Below are 21,579 nucleotides of genomic sequence, written 5' to 3'. Positions count from 1 at the left end.
TGGGGAGTGTACATTATGTTAGGTTATGCGTTATGAAAACATACACCACACGCTCACACACACACACACACACACATATATATATATATATATATATATATATATATATATATATATATATATATATATATATATATATATATATATATATTTATAAATATGAAATTATATATATATATATATATATATATATATATATATATATATATATATTTATTTATTTATTTATAAATATGAAATTATATATGTATATATATATATATATATATATATATATATATATATATATATATATATATATATATATTTATAAATATGAAATTATATATGTATATATAATTATATATATATATATATATATATATATATATATATATATATATATATATATATATATATATATATATATATATATATATATTCCTTTGTGTGTATACATTCAAAAACGATCAATAAAGATATGTATAAACAAGAGAAAGAGGGAGAGATTGTGGGATAAAGAAATGGAGAGATTTAGGGACTTACGTCCACAAAAGACATCCATCGCCTCCCCTGAATACTAGGCCAGATGTAATCGATACCCAGCAATATTTGACCCGATGTAAAAAAAAAATGTTCCCATTGTTGGATTGTTTTGTTTGGCTCTGGGTCACGTGGTCACTGGATCAGCTGACGTGTTAGATCTACTCACTGTGATCATCTTGTGAGCTTGTTAGTCAGTAACTCCTGGATGACGTAGCTCACGTACTCACTGAAGTTAACCTTTACCATAACCTGCAGTCATTAGTTTACTACATAATATATATATATATATATATATAGGCCTATATATATATATATATAGGCCTATATATATATATATATATATATATATATGTATGTATGTACACAAAATATGCCATCAATTACAGCATAGCTTGTTATAACTTTCTCATCCGGGTGTTTCCAGATACACACTATCAACATCGACGTTTACACACATATAAACAAATAGCCCACATAATACATACATAATACATACATTCTCATGTAACCTTGCTAACATATTATGCCTTTTACACACACACACACACACACACACACACACAATCCGGAAATACGAATGGTTAAAAAAATAGAATTTGAATTTGATTTATTTCTTTTTTTGTAAAAAACAGAGGCGGATGTTGAAAAAATAACATTTTTTAGACTTGATACTTTTATCTAGCTGTATATTCTAAACATGTTTTATATTCTAAATATTTTTTTAATATTCTAAACATTTTTTCCACACCAAGATAAAATAATTGAAGTAGTTAAAGTGACTCACCAGCCACTGCTTATACACGTGCTGGTAAAATCCTCACAAACTTTGACCTATGCATTTATAGGACACCCAAATTAAACCAATTTCCGAATGATTTACATTATTTTAAAAGTACCCTCATTTAAAAAAATAAAATTATCAGTTTTCACTTTCAAAACGTAAGTTTTTAACTTTGCTATTTATCGCTCAAGTACACCAAAATGTCGGACAACCGTTCAAGGCTTTGAGAGAACTGATTCAATAGGCATGACAGAAAAGTATTTACTTGAAAATATGTTAACTTGATTTACGGTAGGGAAAAATTTACTGGTTGAGGTTTGTTTAATAGCGCGGTAAATAGGGTTGTGTAAATACAATACAGCATCGCTGAGTGCAGCTTGCATGATGAACTCTCTCTGGTAGGACTTGAAACATTGCCCTGTGTGCACTTATTTACTCAACAAGCTTGCAGTTTTAACAGCGTTGGTGGCTTATTCAAACTCTGACATATTTTAAATGGGATTTTTTTCTTACTTTTAGTATAGATAAAAGCTTGCTATTAAAAACCGTTTATAACTTTTTTATTTTGATCGTTATTTTATGACCTATGGTGATCTTTACGTACATACATCCCACATATGTATGTAATAATAAAAATCTAAACACCCCATTCCAATGCCTTATTGTATTGGCATACATCGTTGAAATAAACTGATAAAGGTTCATAGCCAACATTAAATTCACCGCTATTTACATTAAAATTAGTATTGGGGGGCGGGGGTTCGTAGTGAGTGGGGGTGGGAGACTTTGTCATGCGAGGGGAATATTCAGTGCAGTGGGTATTTAGGGTTGGCTTAGAAGTCGAATATGAATGTGGCTGTATTGTTATGGGTAGGATTTAGTGATGTGTGTAGGAGAGGGGGGGAGTTGTTGTGTGAGGATGGGGTGTTAGAGGTTGGTGATGTGGGGAAGGAGAGAAGGTGGGGGAGGGGAAGGGTCTTGTGGCGGTGTGAGGATGGAATGTTGGATGTCGGTGATGTATGAAAGAAGGAGACGAGAGGGGAGGGTGGAGGGGAGGGTGGAGGGGAGGGGAGAGGGGAAGGGTATCTGTGCTTGTACTTGTCTGATGACTCAGTTTAATTTGGAAGAAGAATCTAGTGTCGTGCCTCCAATAAACCTGACGTTAAAGTGATAGATCGCGTCTAGTGTTTCGGTACCTAGGGTCGCCTTTATTACATCATCAGTGTTGTGAACATTGGACGTGGGTAGCAGCGAGTGGTTGTAGCACCCGGGTTTTACCTTATGGAGAACATTTTAATTACCAAAGGTTAATTATGTGCTATACAGTTTCCGCAAATCAAACTCATCACCTTCACTTAGATTCCACTGTTACATCTCTGTGTGTTTTGTTTTCTTGTGTTTAGTTTTGTGTTGGTGTGTTTTGTTTGTGTGTGTTGCGTTGTGCTGTGTCCAGTTTTGTTTTATGGTTTGTACAGCTTTACGAAAAATTGGTTCATCTGAATCAACCTGCCCCCCTCCACCCCCTCCCCCCACCTCCAGCTAGTCACCAGTCTAACAACTGTCAAAGCTTACAACATCATGGCTCAGTTTTAAAACTCAGGTTGTATTTTTAGCACTGTCCTTGTACGAAAAGCTAAACCAACACTATTCTTAAAGGTGCTCGCTCCCCCCACCCCATCCAACCCCCTCCCACTCCCAACGTATCACCCATTGAGCTATAGTTCTATAGACAGCTTCAGTATTCACTTAGCTGGAACACAACATTCTTAAATTAGTCTGTTCCGCCAATTATATTTATTTAAAAATATACTTGTTTGTTTTCAAAGAAGTCTGAAGTTTACCCCCCCCCCCCCCCCCGACTCACTGCACATGTTTACAAAATAAATAAGGGACTGCTTCCATCTTTGCCTTTCATGTTGTAAATATGTTTTTTGTTTTATAAAGGCTAGGAACCCCCCCCCCCCCTCCCCCTTTGCCCCCCTAGTGACGCCCTTGAATGAATAAAAGTTTTTACCGTCGTGTTCATTATGCCTTGTTTCTGATTGGACAATATTTTTATCCTTATGACGTCATCGTTAGTGTTTTGAGAAAAAAAAATGTTACAAAGATTCTTGTATGCGTTACATCATGGCGTAAAGACGCCTTTTTATGCTCATGTAATTTGTCTTCATCAAAGGTGCCGATTTGATGTAACGATAAAGGTCGTTGTTGACGGTCGTTTTTGTGTAGGACATTTTGTTTGATCTGCTCGTGATAGATTTGTCTGATGTCCTGACCAGAATGGAGACAAAACAAAACAGACATTTTTCATACAGAATATAATAGACGACTTCCGTTTAGTGGAACTTGGCGTTTTGATGTCACGTGATTTTAAAAACTGGAGATTCCCACGACAGTAAATCGCGGTTGGGCTGTAGCGAGAGTAGACGGGGTTGGCGAGACTGTACGAGATTGACGTGAGGGTACGAGACTGACGAGATAGTACGAGATTTGAAGTGAACCCGTCGAATGTTGTTGAGATACATCCAAATGTGTTTTTAAAACATAAAGAATTACAAACATGGCTCAGACGTTCTGAAACCATAACAATGTTTTACTTTAATTAATTGGCAACCATCACACCAACACATATGTCGACCAAATATTATCACATCACAAACTAAGATACCTATCACACAACGTCGTTATAGAAATATTAAAAAGCCATGACAGTAGAGACCATTGCCAACGTCATCACATCAATAACGACACAAACTACGACAACATGTACACAATGATGATTCGTTACTCGTTACAAAGAAACATCCACACATTGATGGCACACACAGAGAACTACGCACACTTACACACCCACACAATCATCACACACACAGAACTAGACAACATAGAGAAATATTCTACACACACATGAAAGTCCACACATTGATTACACACACAGATAACTCGCCTACACACACATAAACTTCCACACAATCATAACACACACATAATTAGTCTACACGCAAACCCATTAATTGCACACATAAAGAAACATTCTACACGCACATAAACTTCCACATATTGATCGCACATATATAACTAGACAACACACACATAAACATCCACACAATAACCACACAAAATCAGAACTATCCTACACAAATACCAACTCACCCACACCCACCCCCTCCCCAAACCCAGCATTATTACACCAGCGTTTAACTACCACGCCGCTGACCTCCATTAGATACACATCACCATCTAATTGTACCTCGTGTAACCCCCCCCCCCCCCCAGCATCCCACCCCTACTGACCACAATATATCACACACCCTTCCCCAACTGACCATTAATATTTCCTACCGGCACAACTTTAAACACCCACCAGTATCGTATCTTACTTGACAGAATCGAATTGCCCGGATATATAGGCTGGACAGTATCGGATTGAACAGACACTATGCTAATCAGACTTTGTGTTTTTGACAGGATTTAGCTTGCGGCAGTTGGTACTCGGTTACCGTCCCTGTTGTTATAAACAAGTATTCGATTATTCCAAAATTTTATGGTGTATTGATTTACTTATTAATCTTACACTGCGTTTTAATTTCTCTCATTAGCACTTATAGCTTGTGGCGTAGCTAAGTTTGCTTCAGCCGGGGACGACATACCCCTCCCACCCCACCCCCACCTCCCGACCACACCACCCCCACCCCAACCACTTTTGTCAAAGCATTGAAACCCTAGCTGTACTTAGAGTTGTATTGCGAAATGAAATACCTCAGCCGTCTCTCATTAAAAGAATAAAAATTAGTGTAATTATAGTTTATATTTACCACAAAATAATTAGACAGCCAGACAATATGGTTATTGTATATAATTATCAACTAAATACTTTGGTTGGTTCAAATTTAATATCTTTAACAACTCGGTGCCTTCTGGCTATGGGTGGAATCGATCCGACCTCACGCGGACGATTTCGATATTTCACTTGGTCTGATTACTATCATGTTCCTGAAACTTTTTTGCCGCTTTATGTTGATGAAGTCGGGTTTAATATCCGATTTTTTCTCCGTTTAGTGAATAATTTTGTATAAAGTGTCGAAAACTTGCCGGCTCGTGTTCTCTTTCAGCTCCTGGATTGTCGCCCGTGGACGATCGCCCGTGGATTGTTTCCCCTGGATTGTTGTGATGATGTTGTGTGTAAACATTTTGTTAACCGGATTATCTGGCGTGTTTTCTGTTTGTTTCCCGAGATTCTTCAAATATGAACTTTTCGCTTAAGTACATTCCGCACTCTCTAAAATACACCAGTTTTAACTACTTCCATTTCTGATGCTTGTTTCGCCGTATTTCTTTCTCTAAAATTAATTTTTGTTTAACTAAATCTGATTACAGTAAATACGACACTTCATAACCTTAGATTTGTAAAAATCGATAGAAAAATGTATGCTAGAACAAAATTTAAAGTTAGGGTTATAATAAAAATGAATCAATTTTTAATCATAAATCCGTTCTTTTACTAAAACCTTTCCTTGAGTATAGCAAAAAGTTAGGTTCCCCTTTCAGGCCTAACGATCCATAGAGCAGATAAAGTAGAGTTCATAAGGTTCTTGATATCAGTATATGAAAGAGATGGTGTTTGTGTATATAAATATGTGTTATTACTTAAACAAAGTCTGGTGCAATAATGTTATGACTTTTCTGGTGGACTGTATTCCATATATTAGTCAGAAGTATAATCGTATTAATTAAACGCGATCAACACAATAAATAATCGAAACGTTTATTTTTTTTAATTGGTCAATAGATTTGGTTAATCTGTAATTATGCTTATTCATTATGGGTTTTTCCATTTTTTGCTATCATCATTATAAAAAATGTGTACTTAACAGAAAGAATTTTAATAGTAGTTTAGATCAACTTTATATTTAAGCATTCTCAACATTTTACTATTAAGAAGAAAAAAAAAAGCTATTTCCGTATTGTTAATCATTTTTCCGTGATGGATTTGTGAAAGAGTTCACACTCACATGTCTATGATTGGTCTGTCAGTGACCAATGACCGCTGTGGCGATTGTTGATTGTGGTAACACCCACTCCAACATCTAAAGACCAAATGTGTCAGCCAGGCCACACTCTTTATCTTGATGAAGGGAGGTAATCAAAGTCTGGACAACTTCCCTCTGGGGCTTCCGGTCATCGCAGATCTGACCGGTAGAGGAATTTGTTCTTGCCGGCAGATCTGATGTTCTTGCCGGCAGATCAGACCGGTGGAGGAATTTGTTCCTGCCGGCAGCGTTTGCGTTTTATGTATACAGACATGTCTAGAGTCTGTTGGACACATGTACAAAGATGTGTGGCACATGTGTACCGACATGTGTGGCACATGTATACAGACATGTGTGGCACATGTATACAGAGATGTGTGGCACATGTGTACCGACATGTGTGGCACATGTATACAGACATGTGTGGCACATGTATACAGACATATGTGGCACATGTATACAGACATGTGTGGCACATGTATAAGACATGTCTACCGCGTGTGTTGTCCCATCCTGCCAGATCAAAGCCATCAACATCTCATCCTTTCATCTTGTGGGCGTGGCTCTCCTTTTGATACTAATTAGCTCAGGATAATTAGAACTTGTAATTTTGTCCCACGCTAACAAGTTCACATTCATTGATTTTCTTCATGTATCAGCAGTATTTACATGCATCTTAATTATTTAAAAAAATTCATAAAAAACGTTTTAATAACAAGCTTTTATGTAATGATGCACTAAAAAGTAGAAAATAAATTATAGACTACTATTTAAATAACTATAAAGAAAAGCGTGGGTCACTTTAGTATCTATTGGATACCTTTACTAATGTTAAGGAAGACACCCACGCTTTTCTTTATAGTTATTTAAATAGTAGTCTATAATTTATTTTCTACTTTTTAGTGCATCATTACATAAAAGCTTGTTATTAAAACGTTTTTTATGAATTTTTTTTTCAGTACTTTACATGTTTTATTTACAATAGAGTTACGTGACTAAAAACCATTGCGCGCCTACTGAACATCACGTTCAGTAGGCGCGCAATGGTTTTTGAACGCAGCCATTACGTGATGGCGCAGCTATTGAAGGTGATGACGCGTGTGGTGTGGTTGGCTAGACATGCCTACTAATTCGGTCCAAATTTTAATTAATTCATAAAAAATTAATTAGGCATCCAATTAAGTCAAATTTAGTTTCAGATTGCATTGTCTTCATGTCTTGACCCACGTGCCAAGTGTGAATCGTATCGGTCAAGTAGAAGTTTCCGAATTTTCACTCCTGCGTTTCCGTCTAGACAGACTTACGACAGACAGAGGAAGTGAGTTAAATAAAAGCTTGTAAAAAAATAGTTTAAAAGCCCAGATTTTAATTTTAAAAATTGGCCACCTTGAAGCAAGTTTCTTATGGCCAGATTTGGCTCTGCTTATTTCCTTAAATTTGGCCTCGCTGTAAGCGGCGTCTGTCTGGGTTTCCGGACGGTAAGATTTAAACGCAGAATATCCCGGGTATGTTATTTGCTGAAATTGTCGCTTCCGTCCATGATAATTTACAACTGATAGAGAAAGTGGTGGGGTTGTTGGAAGGGGGTTGGGGGTGTTCTAAAAATAAAAGTTCCATTAAGCCTTCACCCATAAACATTAATTGTTGCCTCGTCTTGTCCGTATGGAATTAAGTTGTGATTTATTGATCTTACTTCATTTTTCTAATTCCAACAAAAAAAAATGTCTGTCCGTGTGTGTGTTTGTGTGTGCGTGACAACACCGTGACGACGTGCTCCCTCCCTTTGGTGCCCTCCGTCGGGCGCGCCCGCAGCAGGAACGGAAAAAACATTCTGTCCTGGTGTATTCGATTACTGTTTTTATGTGGATGCGATTGTTCCGCGGCGACGGTACAGTTCAGCGGAGATCGTGATCAAGGCAGCATGGAGGTATCGATCTATCCGCCAGGTAATCGCTCACACAGTTCCTTTTGTTTCTGTTTCATCCTACTTTTTATTACCGTCGATACATTGTATTTATTTTCATTATCATCAGATTTAGCATTGCCATAATTTTTTTTTCCACATCATCAATATTTGACGTCACACATATACTTTTTGTTTTACCATCATTAATCAATATATTTGACGTCATACATAGTTTTTTTTTCATCTTTTTGTTTTTACTTTGACAAATTTATTCTGTGATGGCTTTAGTTTATGTTTATGCTGGACATGAAGTAATCATAAAACTTGAAGCCCAAGATTTAATTAGGGATTTAAATAGGTTAACGCAAAAAAGTGCAATGGTTGAAGTTTGTGTTCGAGTTCATGATGGCTCGATAGTAATATTTAACAAGGCGTGCCTATGTTCGATTCTTGTCTGGAAAATATTTCTAATAAAATGGTTTTGTGAGTTGAAAATAAATTTTTACCTTTGTGTACTTAATGCTGCCTGATATTGAACTCACTGTTATGTTAGTTATGTAGACACTATCTTTCATTTTTAACCAATAGCAAGTCATATTAGTGCTTGATGATAGCTTATGGGTAACATTTGAATCCAATTTTATAGTGAAAAATTTCTTGACTTCAGTAGTTCAGTTGTATTATCAGTTTTTATTTAACTAGTTTAAAATGTCATTAAAATTTTCCTTTATGTATAAAGAATTAAAAAAAAACTTAACAAAACATTTAAATAAAAATAAAATGTTTTTATAAAATAGAGAAAAGATAATTGAGCGAAAACGAAAAATTGTAAGATTCATTAGATCTTGATTTATGTTCAGTTCTTACAAAATAGAATAATTTAAAATCAACTTCTCTGAACATCATCTTATTTATAAACCCGAATTGGTCTTTACAGAGTATTTTGTTTACAGATTTCCTTTTGTTACATTAATCTACAGCAGTATTATCTTGAATGTGTATAAAGTTTAGATCGAAAATGTTTATATTTTACGTGTAATGTCTTGGTTACATGAAAGATAAGATCCGTCCCGTTCCCCATATAAACAAACCTGCCCTATATTTTCTACAACTGCGCCATGCCCGACTTACACTAAATCCCCTTTCAGATTAATCAGCTAATTGATCAGCTAATTAACTTGAACATCCAGCTGAAGATGCTATCCTCATGCCTGAATGTACAAACCGCCATATAGACGTGTGAGAGCTAGCTGGCCTCTAATGTTGCTGAAATCTGGCCAGATATGTTTGATAAAACATCACGTGACTTCTGCTTTTGGAACCATTACTTCATAATTCAGTTTTTTATGTCAATATGTTTTTACGTTGTCTGACCGCTATACACCGGGAATTTCCCAAATGTCAAGAAAAGTTTGCATGTCATAGGTTTATAGAGCTTGGTGTTTGCAGTGGGTGGGGCTTAAAGTGATGCTGTGTTCAACACGGTGTTTAAAGCTTTAGCTAAACACAACACATGAGTTTGAGGGTGCATAAAGGGGGTTTAACGTGTTAAACGACCGACCCACCCATACCCCACGTATTATTGAAAATGTCTATCTACTACCTAGTGTTACAAAATGTTCAAAACGAATAAAAAATTTAAAAAGTGAATACATTTAGAAGTTCTTTATCGTATACTGTGTAGTTAGTTTGTTTAAGCATCACTAATAGTCATGTTGTCATACTCTCTCTCTTGCCGTATCGCCTCTGTTGTCACATCTGACAGTATCGCCTCTGTTATCATGACTGACAGTGTCACCTCTGTTGTCAAACACTGGTTAAACCTTCATACCGGGCTGTTCTAGTTCTAGGGCAAATATAGGATTTGAATTAACCAAGCTGCTGTAATCCAGTTTCTAAATAAATCTTTTTTTTTTTATTTATAGGGTACATGCTAGTTTCGAACCCACACCCCATAGTTAACAACCCATGGTGTCGATTGCCTCTTCCAGCTTTTAAATAAAACCTTTTTTTTCAATAATAAGATACATTCATGTTTTGACCTCATAACCCTTAGTTATTCAGCTATATTGTCACTTTCAACTTCTAAGTTAATGTGTTCCCCCAACAGTTCACTCTCGCATCTAAAAATATCGTGACTAAAACACCAGTTTACACCCAGCATGGTGCCATATCTCTAAACAGTCTGGAACATTCTAAACAATGATATCCCACATTTAACTCCCAGAGGATCCTCACTAGACGGATTTTATTACCCCACGTTGTGAAGATTTCAAATTTCCCAGCAGTGCTAAGTTGTGCAATTGTTGGACGCCATTGAGAATTGAATGACCCGACGGAAGTGTCAGTCATTGTGTGGGCTTGTGTGGGGTTGTGTGGGATTATGTGGGATTTTGTGGGTTTGTGTGGGATTTTGTGGGTTTGTGTGGGCTTGTGTGGGATTGTGTGGGATTGTGTGGGATTGTGTTGGATTGTGTGTGAGTGTGTGTGAGTGTGTGTGATTGTGTGGGCTTGTGTGTGATTGTGTGGGCTTGTGTGTGATTGTGTGGGCTTGTGTGTGATTGTGTGGGCTTGTGTGTGATTGTGTGGGCTTGTGCGGGTTTGTGTGGGATTGTGTGGGATTGTGTAGGATTGTGGGGAGGCTCGTGTGGGTGAATGCTGGATATTTCGTGGATGGAGTTGGTTCATGCATGGATAGATGGCGTGATTGACGGTTGTTGTGGCTGGTTGCTAGTGGTCTAAGACAGGTTTAGCACATTTTTTCCAATGGGCTAAATAAAATAAAAATAAAATGTTATAGCTTAGTCTGACGTTATTCTATAGCTATTCTTTTTTCCTCCCTCCAATACTATTGTTGCAACGTTTCTATTCCCACCAAGACTAAAACATTATTCTCTCGCTATGGTTTTTCACACCCCCCAACACTAAATATTTAAAAAGTATTGCTTGTAAGTTTTACTAATAAAATTATTTTTACAGTAATGTGTCTCATCGAGTCCACCCAGCTCAGATAGGTACCTGACTCAAATTAGGGAAACTAAGGCGGTTTAGCATGGTGCTTTATTCCCAATGTTTACAGGGGTTACAGAAGCAGATGAACTCTACTTCATTTGTCCTTGTGTATCTTGGGCACGATCGAGAAAAAATTATGATAAATATGTGTTAAAATTCATCTAAAACATAACACTACATTAAAACATGATCATAACCTCAATCGTAGTCTTAAACAACGGTATACATTACACAGCTTACAACACTAACACTTCACTAGTCCTAACCCAAACATATTTGACTGAGGTGTGAATGAAAGTAACAATTCCAAATTAATTACAGGTTTAAGTCAAATCAAAACAAGCCGAATTTTTATAAAGTACTTTCATCTTCAACGGTCATGCAAAGCAACAAAGGCTACATATATGCCTAAACCTGGCAAGCCTACGTCTGGTTTATCTGGCAAGTTACCGTCTGGTTTATCTGGCAAGTTAACGTCTGGTTTATCTGGCAAGTTACCGTCTGGTTTATCTGGCAAGTTACCGTCTGGTATATCTGGCAAGTTACCGTCTGTTTTATCTGGCAAGTTACCGTCTGGTTTATCTGGTAAGTTACCGTCTGTTTTATCTGGCAAGTTACCGTCTGGTTTATCTGGTAAGTTAACGTCTGGTTTATCTGGCAAGTTAACGTCTGGTTTATCTGGCAAGTTACCGTCTGTTTTATCTGGCAAGTTACCGTCTGGTTTATCTGGTAAGTTAACGTCTGGTTTATCTGGCAAGTTAACGTCTGGTTTATCTGGCAAGTTACCGTCTGGTTTATCTGGCAAGTTACCGTTTGGTTTATCTGGCAAGTTAACGTTTGGCTTATCTGGCAAGTTAACGTCTGGTTTATCTGGCAAGTTACCGTTTGTTTTATCTGGCAATTTACCGTTTGGTTTATCTGGCAACTTACCGTTGGTTTATCTGGCAAGTTAACGTTTGGCTTATTTGGCAGGTTACCGTTTGGTTTATCTGGCAGGTTAACGTCTGGTTTATCTGGCAAGTTACCGTTTGGTTTATCTGGCAAGTTAACATCTGGTTTATCTGGCAAGTTAACATCTGGTTTATCTGGCAAGTTAACATCTGGTTTATCTGGCAAGTTAACGTTTGGTTTATCTGGCAGGTTACCGTTTGGTTTATCTGGCAAGTTAATATCTGGTTTATCTGGCAATTTACTGTCTGGTTTATCTGGCAAGTTACCGTCTGGTTTATCTGGCAGGTTACCGTCTGGTTTATCTGGCGGGTTACCGTCTGGTTTATCTGGCACGTTAACGTCTGGTTTATCTGGCAAGTTACCGTCTGGTTTATCTGGCAAGTTACCGTCTGGTTTATCTGGCAAGTTACCGTCTGGTTTATCTGGCAAGTTACCGTCTGGTTTATCTGGCAAGTTACCGTCTGTTTTATCTGGCAGGTTACAGCGCCACTGTGGACGATGTTGCCAGATTGCACGCTGACCTGTTCAGCAACTACAAGCGAGTGATCCCCCCTGTCTACCAGCAGAACCACGCAGTCCATGTCAAGCTGTCGTTGTTCCTGCTCATGATACATGATCTGGTATGTCAGACTGTCATATCTTTTGTTAGACTGTCATGTCAGACTGTCATGTCTTTTGTCAGACTGTCATGTCTTTTGTCAGACTGTCATTGTTCCTGCTCATGATACATGATCTGGTATGTCAGACTGTCATGTGTTTTGTCAGACTGTCATGTCAGACTGCCATGTCAGACTGTCATGACAGACTGTCATGTCTTTTGTCAGACTGTCATTGTTCCTGCTCATGATACACGATCTGGTACGTCAGACTGTCATGTCTTTTGTCAGACTGACAAGTTATTTGTCATACTATCAATGTTTGGTCAAGCTGTTGTTCTGTTGATCATAGTGTCATTAATTAATAAACTTACTCTATTATATTCATAACCTTGTCTGCTCAAATAACTACTCTATTCAATGCTCCAGTGCCTGTTCATTATTCCATTTCAAACAGCCGGCTCTCTAGTCCGGTTCTTCCGGCTCATTCCGGTTCTTCATTTTATGTCAGACTGCCGGCTCTATCACACTACCATTGTTCGTGTTTCAAAAAACGATCGTGTTGGTTATATGTCACCTCTTCACGTTTTGCCTGTCCGTCAATTGCTTGTATTTGTGGTTAGACTGTATGTAAAACCCTGTGTGCTGAGACTGTATGTAAAGCCCTTAATTTCAACATAAGAAAGAAAAAATTGAGAGTTGTTTCAATTAAAAAGTTTTTATATGACATACTGTGTGTCTAGGTCATATTTTTTTTATTTTTTACATCTGTTTGATGCTACCAAGTTTCCGAACACCTAAATTTGAAAACAACCATATTTTAAGGCCTATCCTCATATCTTTACGTCATACAACATCTTACAGCAAGTGACACAGTCCACATTTTTGCTTGGATGTCAGCCATTCCATACTTCAAGACCTACCAACCAAACCATTCAAACATTTGAAAGAAAAAACCAAATCGCCTCACTTTAGTACACACAAAAAATATATTTGTAAGAGAAATGTTCCTCAGTCTACAGAAAAATTCTTTAAAAAAAAGTAATTGACCGAATCTTGTGCGTGGGTTCAACAATGTTAACATCTTTTAAAGTTTGAAAAAAAAATGTGTTGCATCTCAAATCGATCCCATTTGGAAACAACTCATAATTTATTGAAGACAACGATGTACTTCTTAAGCTATAGAAAAACTTGGCATCGCATAGTCTGTTTCTAAAGATGGTATCGATTACTTTTCAGGACATGAAGAATCAAGTACTCACAACAAGCGGGTGGCTGAACGTTGTGAGTATCGATACCTCCTAACTTTTAAGAATTCATGATTTCTTTAGATAAGCTGATTTTAATACAAGATAAAAAAGATGCTTGTATTAATTATGCCAATAATCATGCAAGTATAAGATATAAAAGATGCTTGTATTAATTATGCCAATAATCATGCAAGCATACTTCTCTAAGATGTCTGAATTTACGAATTCGAAATTTATTTTAGGTAAATTTTTAGCCAAAATATTCTCGCTATTGTCGCATAAATGTGCCAGAAAAAAATGGATAGGTGTTATATGTTTAGCGGGCGTTCGTACAACTCCTACTCGGGTTTGCCCTTTTGTGTCTTCGGCGTATGGGCATTAGCCATTTTGGCTAACCTCTAGCAGTGAATAACGTAGGTTATGTATAATATTTCAACTGATACATTCCTGGCGCCAGTAGATTATTAAGCACGTTAATGTATGCACAATGAAATCAGTTGGCCTACATACAGTCTAGGTTAAAAAAATGGTTTCTGATCGGTGTGCGAGTTTTTAGAGTGGGTTAGTTTGGTACCTATGAACCCTATAATTAAGATAACCCTTATATTTGCTATGACTCCTATAATTCCTATGACCCCAATATTTGCTATGACCCATATAATTGCTATGAGCCCTATACTTGAAACGACCCCAACAACTACTAAGACCCCCTATAGTTGCAATGACCCCTATAATTACTATGACCCCAATAATAGTTATGACCCTTATAATAGCTATTACCCCTATCATCACTATGACCCCTCTAATCACTATGACCCCTATCATCACTATGACCCCTCTAATCACTATGACCCCTATCATCACTATGACCCCTCTAATCACTATGACCCCTATCATCACTATGACCCCTCTAATCACTATGACCCCTATCATCACTATGACCCCTCTAATCACTATGACCCCTATCATCACTATGACCCCTCTAATCACTATGACCCCTATCATCACTATGACCCCTCTAATCACTATGACCCCTATCATCACTATGACCCCTCTAATCACTATGACCCCTATCATCACTATGACCCCTATCATCACTATGACCCCTATCATCACTATGACCCCTATCATCACTATGACCCCTATCATCACTACGACCCCTCTAAACATTATGACCCCTGTAACAGAACTGGGAGGACGAGTTTCTCCGCTGGAACAAGAGCGACTACGGCGGTGTGGAGGAGATCATAGTCAGCCAGAGCGCCGTGTGGTTGCCGGACATCTTGGTGGAGAACACGTACGTTGTCTGTCTGTTTGTTTGTTTGTTTGTTTGTTTGTTTGTCTGGTTGCCGGACATTCTGGTGGAGAACACGTACGTTGTCTGTCTGTTTGTTTGTTTGTCTGTCTGGTTGCCGGACATTCTGGTGAAGAACACGTACGTTGTCTGTCTGTTTGTTTGTTTGTCTGTTTGTTTGTTTGTCTGTCTGGTTGTCGGACATCTTGGTGGAGAACACGTACGTTGTCTGTCTGTCTGTTTGTTTGTCTGTCTGTTTGTTTGTTTGTTTGTCTGTCCGTCTGGTTGCCGGATATTCTGGCGGAGAACACGTACGTCGGTATCTGTCTGTTTGTTTGTCTGTTTGTTTGTCTGTCTGTTTGTGTGACTGTCTGTTTGTCTATCTGTCTGTCTGGTTGCCGGACATCTTGGTGGAGAACACGTACGTTGTCTGTCTGTTTGTTTGTTTGTTTGTATGTCTGTTTGTTTGTTAGTTTCTCTGGTTGCCGGACATTCTGGTAAAGAACACGTACGTCGGTGTCTGTCTGTTTGTCTGTTTGTCTGGTCACTTGATATCTGGCCATTGTCTGTCTGGCCACTTGCCTGACTGGCCATGTGTCTGACTATTTGTCATAGCGACCACATTCCTGTCTGGCCAATGGCTTGTATGGTATCCGAACATCCTGTTGGAAAATACATATGTTAGTGAATTTCTGTGTCTGGTGTGTTCAGTTTGTATGTTCTGTTTGTACGTTGGGTTTGTATGTCCTGTTTGTATGTTATGTTTGTATATTCAGTTTGTATGTTCAGTTTGTATTGTCAGCATACATCGCATACACTAGATCACCACCCTTTCTCTCCCTCTTGGGACAAATCGTCTGTCTGTAAAAAGAAATGTTGTCTGTCTGTCTATCTATCTGTCTGTCTGGATTAAGTAAAGATACCTGACGTCTTTATTCCCGCTGTCACGTGTGTCCCGTCACGTCCAGGTTTTGACGTGTCACTAATTGATTTCTGCGCAACTGAGCTGCTTGCAACAGTGCACAAAACATTTTCTTTTGCTTACAGACCCACAATAGAGGTTGACGTAGTTACAATATATTTCAACTGAATTTTTCTAAACAGTAATAGAAAATGCAATATCATTGATGCAAGTTTTTTTAAAGTGTTTAAAATTGAAAGAAAACGAAACAAAATAAAGTAGGTCAATAACGGTCTGGAATCGAATTAAAGCAGCGTCTAGGTCCCAGACTTTATTACCCGACTCCATCACACAATGTCACGTGTCACCCGCTCCACTCCACCCTCATCACGCCTGAGCGCCCACGTCACAATCGCGTCATTTCCCGCAGTGCTCAGAACTTCGCCGAGATCGGAAGTGACTCCATCCTGGTGAGCATCAAGGACGATGGCCACATATCCTGGGAGCCTGGGATCCTGACCAAGACCATTTGCGAGGTCAACATCGGCAAGTACCCCTTCGATTACCAGCGGTGTGAGATCAAATTTCTCACCTGGATGCATACCAACAAAACCCTGGACGTGCAGGTGAGTACTGGTGTACTGGACAAGATGAGTACTTGATTCAACTACAGAGTCTGACTTAAGAGGTTAATGTGCTTTGACAGACAACCATTAAATACTCGAAATAATGAGTAATATCAATATACGCGATCGCAAACAACATTCAAATTCTTGACCTACAATTTATTGTATATTAATTATTTATCATAATCGTTTCCCGTTCGTCCCCAAGATACATTATGCAGATGAAGTAGAGTTCATCTGTTTCAGATATTTCGGCGTAGTGTGTCAGAATTATACCCAGCTGCCTTTGATTTTCCTACCGTGAGTTAGGTACCGTCCGAGCTGCATTGACTGGAGACTCGAGCTTGAGACTTTCGTATTAGCAGTCTAGCTCTCTAGAGCTAGGCCATTTCTTGTTTGTAGTGTTTTTATTTTGCTGTAATTATTGAACTTAATTTACGCCCACAACATATAGCGCTACACTGCGTAGAAGGTGGGTTTTAGATTAAATGTTCAAAGATATATGTTAAACCACTGATACATGACATGTAAACTGACGGTTAAACCATATTCAATGTGTGTAAAATGTGTCACTTACCTGTATATTCAACATGTGTAAACTGTGTCACCCACCTGTATATTCAACATGTGTAAACTGTATCACTCACCTGTATATGAACATATGTAAATTGTGTCACTCGCCTGTATATTCAACATGTGTAAACTGTGTCACTCACCTGTATATTCAACATGTGTAAACTGTATCACTCACCTGTATATGAACGTATGTAAATTGTGTCACTCGCCTGTATATTCAACATGTGTAAACTGTGTCACTCACCTGTATATTCAACATGTGTAAACTGTGTCACTCACCTGTATATTCAACATGTGTAAACTATGTCACTCACCTGTATATGAACGTGTGTAAACTGTGTCACTTACCTGTATATGAACATATGTAAACTGTGTCACTAACCTGTATATGAACGTGTGTAAACTGTGTCACTCACCTGTATATTCAACGTGTGTAAACTGTGTCACTCACCTGTATATTCAACATGTGTAAACTGTGTCACTCACCTGTATATTCAACATGTGTAAACTGTGTCACTCACCTGTATATGAACATATGTAAATTGTGTCACTCGCCTGTATATGAACATATGTAAACTGTGTCACTCACCTGTATATGAACGTGTGTAAACTGTGTCACTCACCTGTATATGCAACATATGTAAACTGTGTCATTCTCCTGTATATAAACGTATGTAAATTGTGTCACTCACCTGTATATTCAACATGTGTAAACTGTGTCACTCACCTGTATATTCAACATGTGTAAACTGTGTCACTCACCTGTATATTCAACATGTGTAAACTGTGTCACTCACCTGTATATGAACGTGTGTAAACTGTGTCACTCACCTGTATATAAACGTGTGTAAACTGTGTCACTCACCTGTATATTCAACATGTGTAAACTGTGTCACTCACCTGTATATGAACGTGTGTAAACTGTGTCACTCACCTGTACATAGAACGTGTGTAAACTGTGTTACTCACCTGTACATCAGCCAGGTTCAGATCTAGTCAGCCTAGACGCCACTATCTCTAACGGCGAGTGGGACATCAAGTCAGCCATAGCCAGACCTTACTTCTACCCCTCCACCTACAAGGTGGGCACAGGTAAACCACATTTTTACCTGCTTGTAAATCACAGGTAAACCATATTTCTACCTGCCAGTATATCACAGGTAAACCACATTTTTACCTGCCTTTATATCCCGGGTAAACCACATTTTACCTGCGTGTATAGATAACAGGTAAACCACATTTTTATCTGCTTGTATACAACAGGTAAACCATATTTTTACCTGCTTGTGTATATCACAGGTAAACCACATTTTTATCTGCTTGTATACAACAGGTAAACCATATTTTTACCTGCGTGTGTAGATCACAGGTAAACCACATTTTACCTACTTATTTAGGGCACAGTTACAAAACCATATCAATTAAAAAGAAAAATCTACTTGGAACACCCCCACCCCCACCCACACACAAAGTGGCTAATCACTTTATACTTGTAATAACCCACACCAACAGTTACATAACACACCACCACGTTAACTACAACTCCACCAACATTTACTAAATATACTACAATTATATCCTCCTTATCTACACTTACTAAATACATCACACGTACCACCACTTTACAAAAATGACGTAACCCACCAACCTTTGACCCCCTCCCCCCAGCCCACACAGGGGTGAAGTTCATCATCGAGCTGATGAGGAAGCGCACCTTCTACGTCCTCAACACCATCATCCCTGTCGTCATGCTGTCCCTGCTCAACGTGCTTGTCTTCCTGCTGCCCGCCAGCTCCGGCGAGAAGATGGCGCTGGCTGTCACTGTCCTGCTGTCCTTCACGGTCTACCTCAGCATCATCAGCGAGGTCATGCCCAAGACATCGGAGAGCATCTCGATATTAGGTCAGTAGCCTTTGTAAGTAATCCAATAGGTCAGTAGCCTTTGTAAGTAATCCAATAGGTCAGTAGCCTTTGTAAGTAATCCAATAGGTCAGTAGCCGTTGTAAGTAATCCAATAGGTCAATAGCCGTTGTAAGTAATCCAATAGGTCAGTAGCCGTTGTAAGTAAGCCAATGTTAGGCCATGTAATTATCTTATATATATAAAGCAAAGTGGTCAAGTGCCCGATAGGGCACTTCCCGGCGCCGCAGGCGCGTCGAATTTGGCACGATGGTGCCTTGGGGCGATAGAACACGAGGGCCGGTGACGGTTGGCCGAAAAGTCTACGGAGAGGGGGTCAAAACTGACCTCGACTGACCGGCGCCTTATATGGGCTATATTACGAAAAAAAATTTCCTCCGACGACCCCCCTTGAAATTTTGTGAGGTGGTAGGAGAACGCCTTGGGGTGTCACAAAAAACTCGCCATGTCCGGGAAAAATCGGGAAATGGGTCAAAACTGACCAGTCGTATTTCCCTATATAATCTTTGTATTTTATGGGAAAAACAGAGGGTCATTTCAAAACGGATTTTAGGGCACTTACCCTCTTTACATCTGGCTAATTTTTGGCATGTTTATAGGTAAATGGCTTGGCCGTAGGGCAGACCTGTCGGTCTCACTCAAAGCCCTCAACGAGGGCTAAAAAGTGACCGCGAGTGAAATTCTCTTTATATGAGATCTACTACGAAAAAAAATTTCCTCCGACGACCCACCTTGAAATTTTGTGAGGTGGTAGGAGAACGCCTTGGGGTGTCACAAAAAACTCGGCATATCTGGGAAAACTTCGTAAAGGGGTCAAAACTGACCAGTCGTATTTCCCTATATAATCTTTGTATTTTATGGGAAAAACAGAGGGTCATTTCAACGCGGATTTTAGGGTACTTAACCTCAGTATTTAACCTCAATGATTGTGTTAACTAATAACATTCTTTAACCTTGATAATGTGACGACATTGCAATCAGACCCGCTTCTAATAATTAAACTAACGTCAGCACCACGCGAGTTTGTCATGCATCTAGTTCATCCCGGGCACGGGGAAACTTGACTTTTAACCTACACGGCCTGAGTATCCTGTACGACATTTCTCATGTCTTCATCTGGACAAAAAAAAAGACAAAAAAAAAAACGACGAAAATGCGACGAAAATTGAGCGTAGAAAAACACGTCATAATGAGATCGCATTTAAGGACAAAATGAATTGGTTTCCTTCTGCAAAAAAAACACACCACACATCCATATTTTTCCGACCCAACATCGTGATGTCAACATCGTGATGTCAACATCGTGATGTCAACATCGTGATGTCAACATCGTGATGTCAACATCGTGATGTCAACATCCGCAAAAATTTTCCGCGGAAATTTAGCCATGTAATTGAAATAATTGTTAACGGCCGTGTTTGAAAAGGATGCATTCCGGAAATGACGTCATTAACATGCGCATGCGCAGCTATCTATGCGTACATGTATGCAGGCTGGGAAGTGTAATCACGATATCCGGCTCATTACACCATAAAAATGGCGACCTAGTGAGATGATCATATTCATCTAGTCTCGGTGACTTGAGATTAAGGAATAAATCACACAGAACAATAAATCACGCAGAACAATTAATCACACAGAACAATAAATCACACAGAACAATAAATCACACAGAACAATAAATCACACAGAACAATAAATCACACAGAACAATAAATCACACAGAACAATAAGTCACACAGAACAATAAATCACACAGAACAATAAATCACACTGAACAATAAATCACACAGAACACTAAATCACAGACATCGATCAAGGCAGGACTGTGTTGACAAATCACATGACAGTGTACTGATGATCAAGACATAGAGTTTTTATACATCGCTGAGTTTAATTTTTAACACGTTTTTAACACGTTTTTATTAACTCAGCTTCGCGTGTGTTTGTTGTTAAAATTGACATCGAAAATTAACCCACTTCTGATTGCTCAATAGATCTGAAATTTGGCATGTAGGCTACTTTCGCCTAACAATTTCAGATGCAATCATAAAAACTAGCAATTAGAGACGGTAATTAGCTTAATTTAATTACGCCCCAAGGACCATAAAATTGAGGACATGATTTCTAAAGATACCGACAAGACTGGAGGCTTATAGACACAGTTACTTCGGCCCCAATCGATGTGAGCGCGCTGGCCGTGATCGTATA

General features: G+C 38.5%; 1 protein-coding gene across 1 annotated transcript in view; it reads left to right on the top strand.

Moving 5' to 3' along the window:
* LOC131944261 (neuronal acetylcholine receptor subunit non-alpha-2-like) overlaps nt 1-21,579 on the top strand; it is a 91,421-nt gene that overhangs the window by 64,585 nt on the left and 5,257 nt on the right. Inside the window, exons 2-7 of the mRNA XM_059304811.1 lie at nt 12,683-12,825; nt 14,041-14,085; nt 15,239-15,348; nt 16,677-16,872; nt 18,429-18,540; nt 19,117-19,350. Of these exons, the coding sequence (XP_059160794.1) occupies nt 12,683-12,825; nt 14,041-14,085; nt 15,239-15,348; nt 16,677-16,872; nt 18,429-18,540; nt 19,117-19,350 (840 nt within the window). The remainder of the gene's footprint in view (nt 1-12,682; nt 12,826-14,040; nt 14,086-15,238; nt 15,349-16,676; nt 16,873-18,428; nt 18,541-19,116; nt 19,351-21,579) is intronic.

This window comes from Physella acuta, unplaced genomic scaffold, assembly GCF_028476545.2.
Source record: "Physella acuta isolate Inbredline_101_S28 unplaced genomic scaffold, ASM2847654v3 ptg000486l, whole genome shotgun sequence".
NCBI classification, from domain to species: domain Eukaryota; kingdom Metazoa; phylum Mollusca; class Gastropoda; family Physidae; genus Physella; species Physella acuta.
This window is presented reverse-complemented; position numbering and strand designations above follow the sequence as displayed.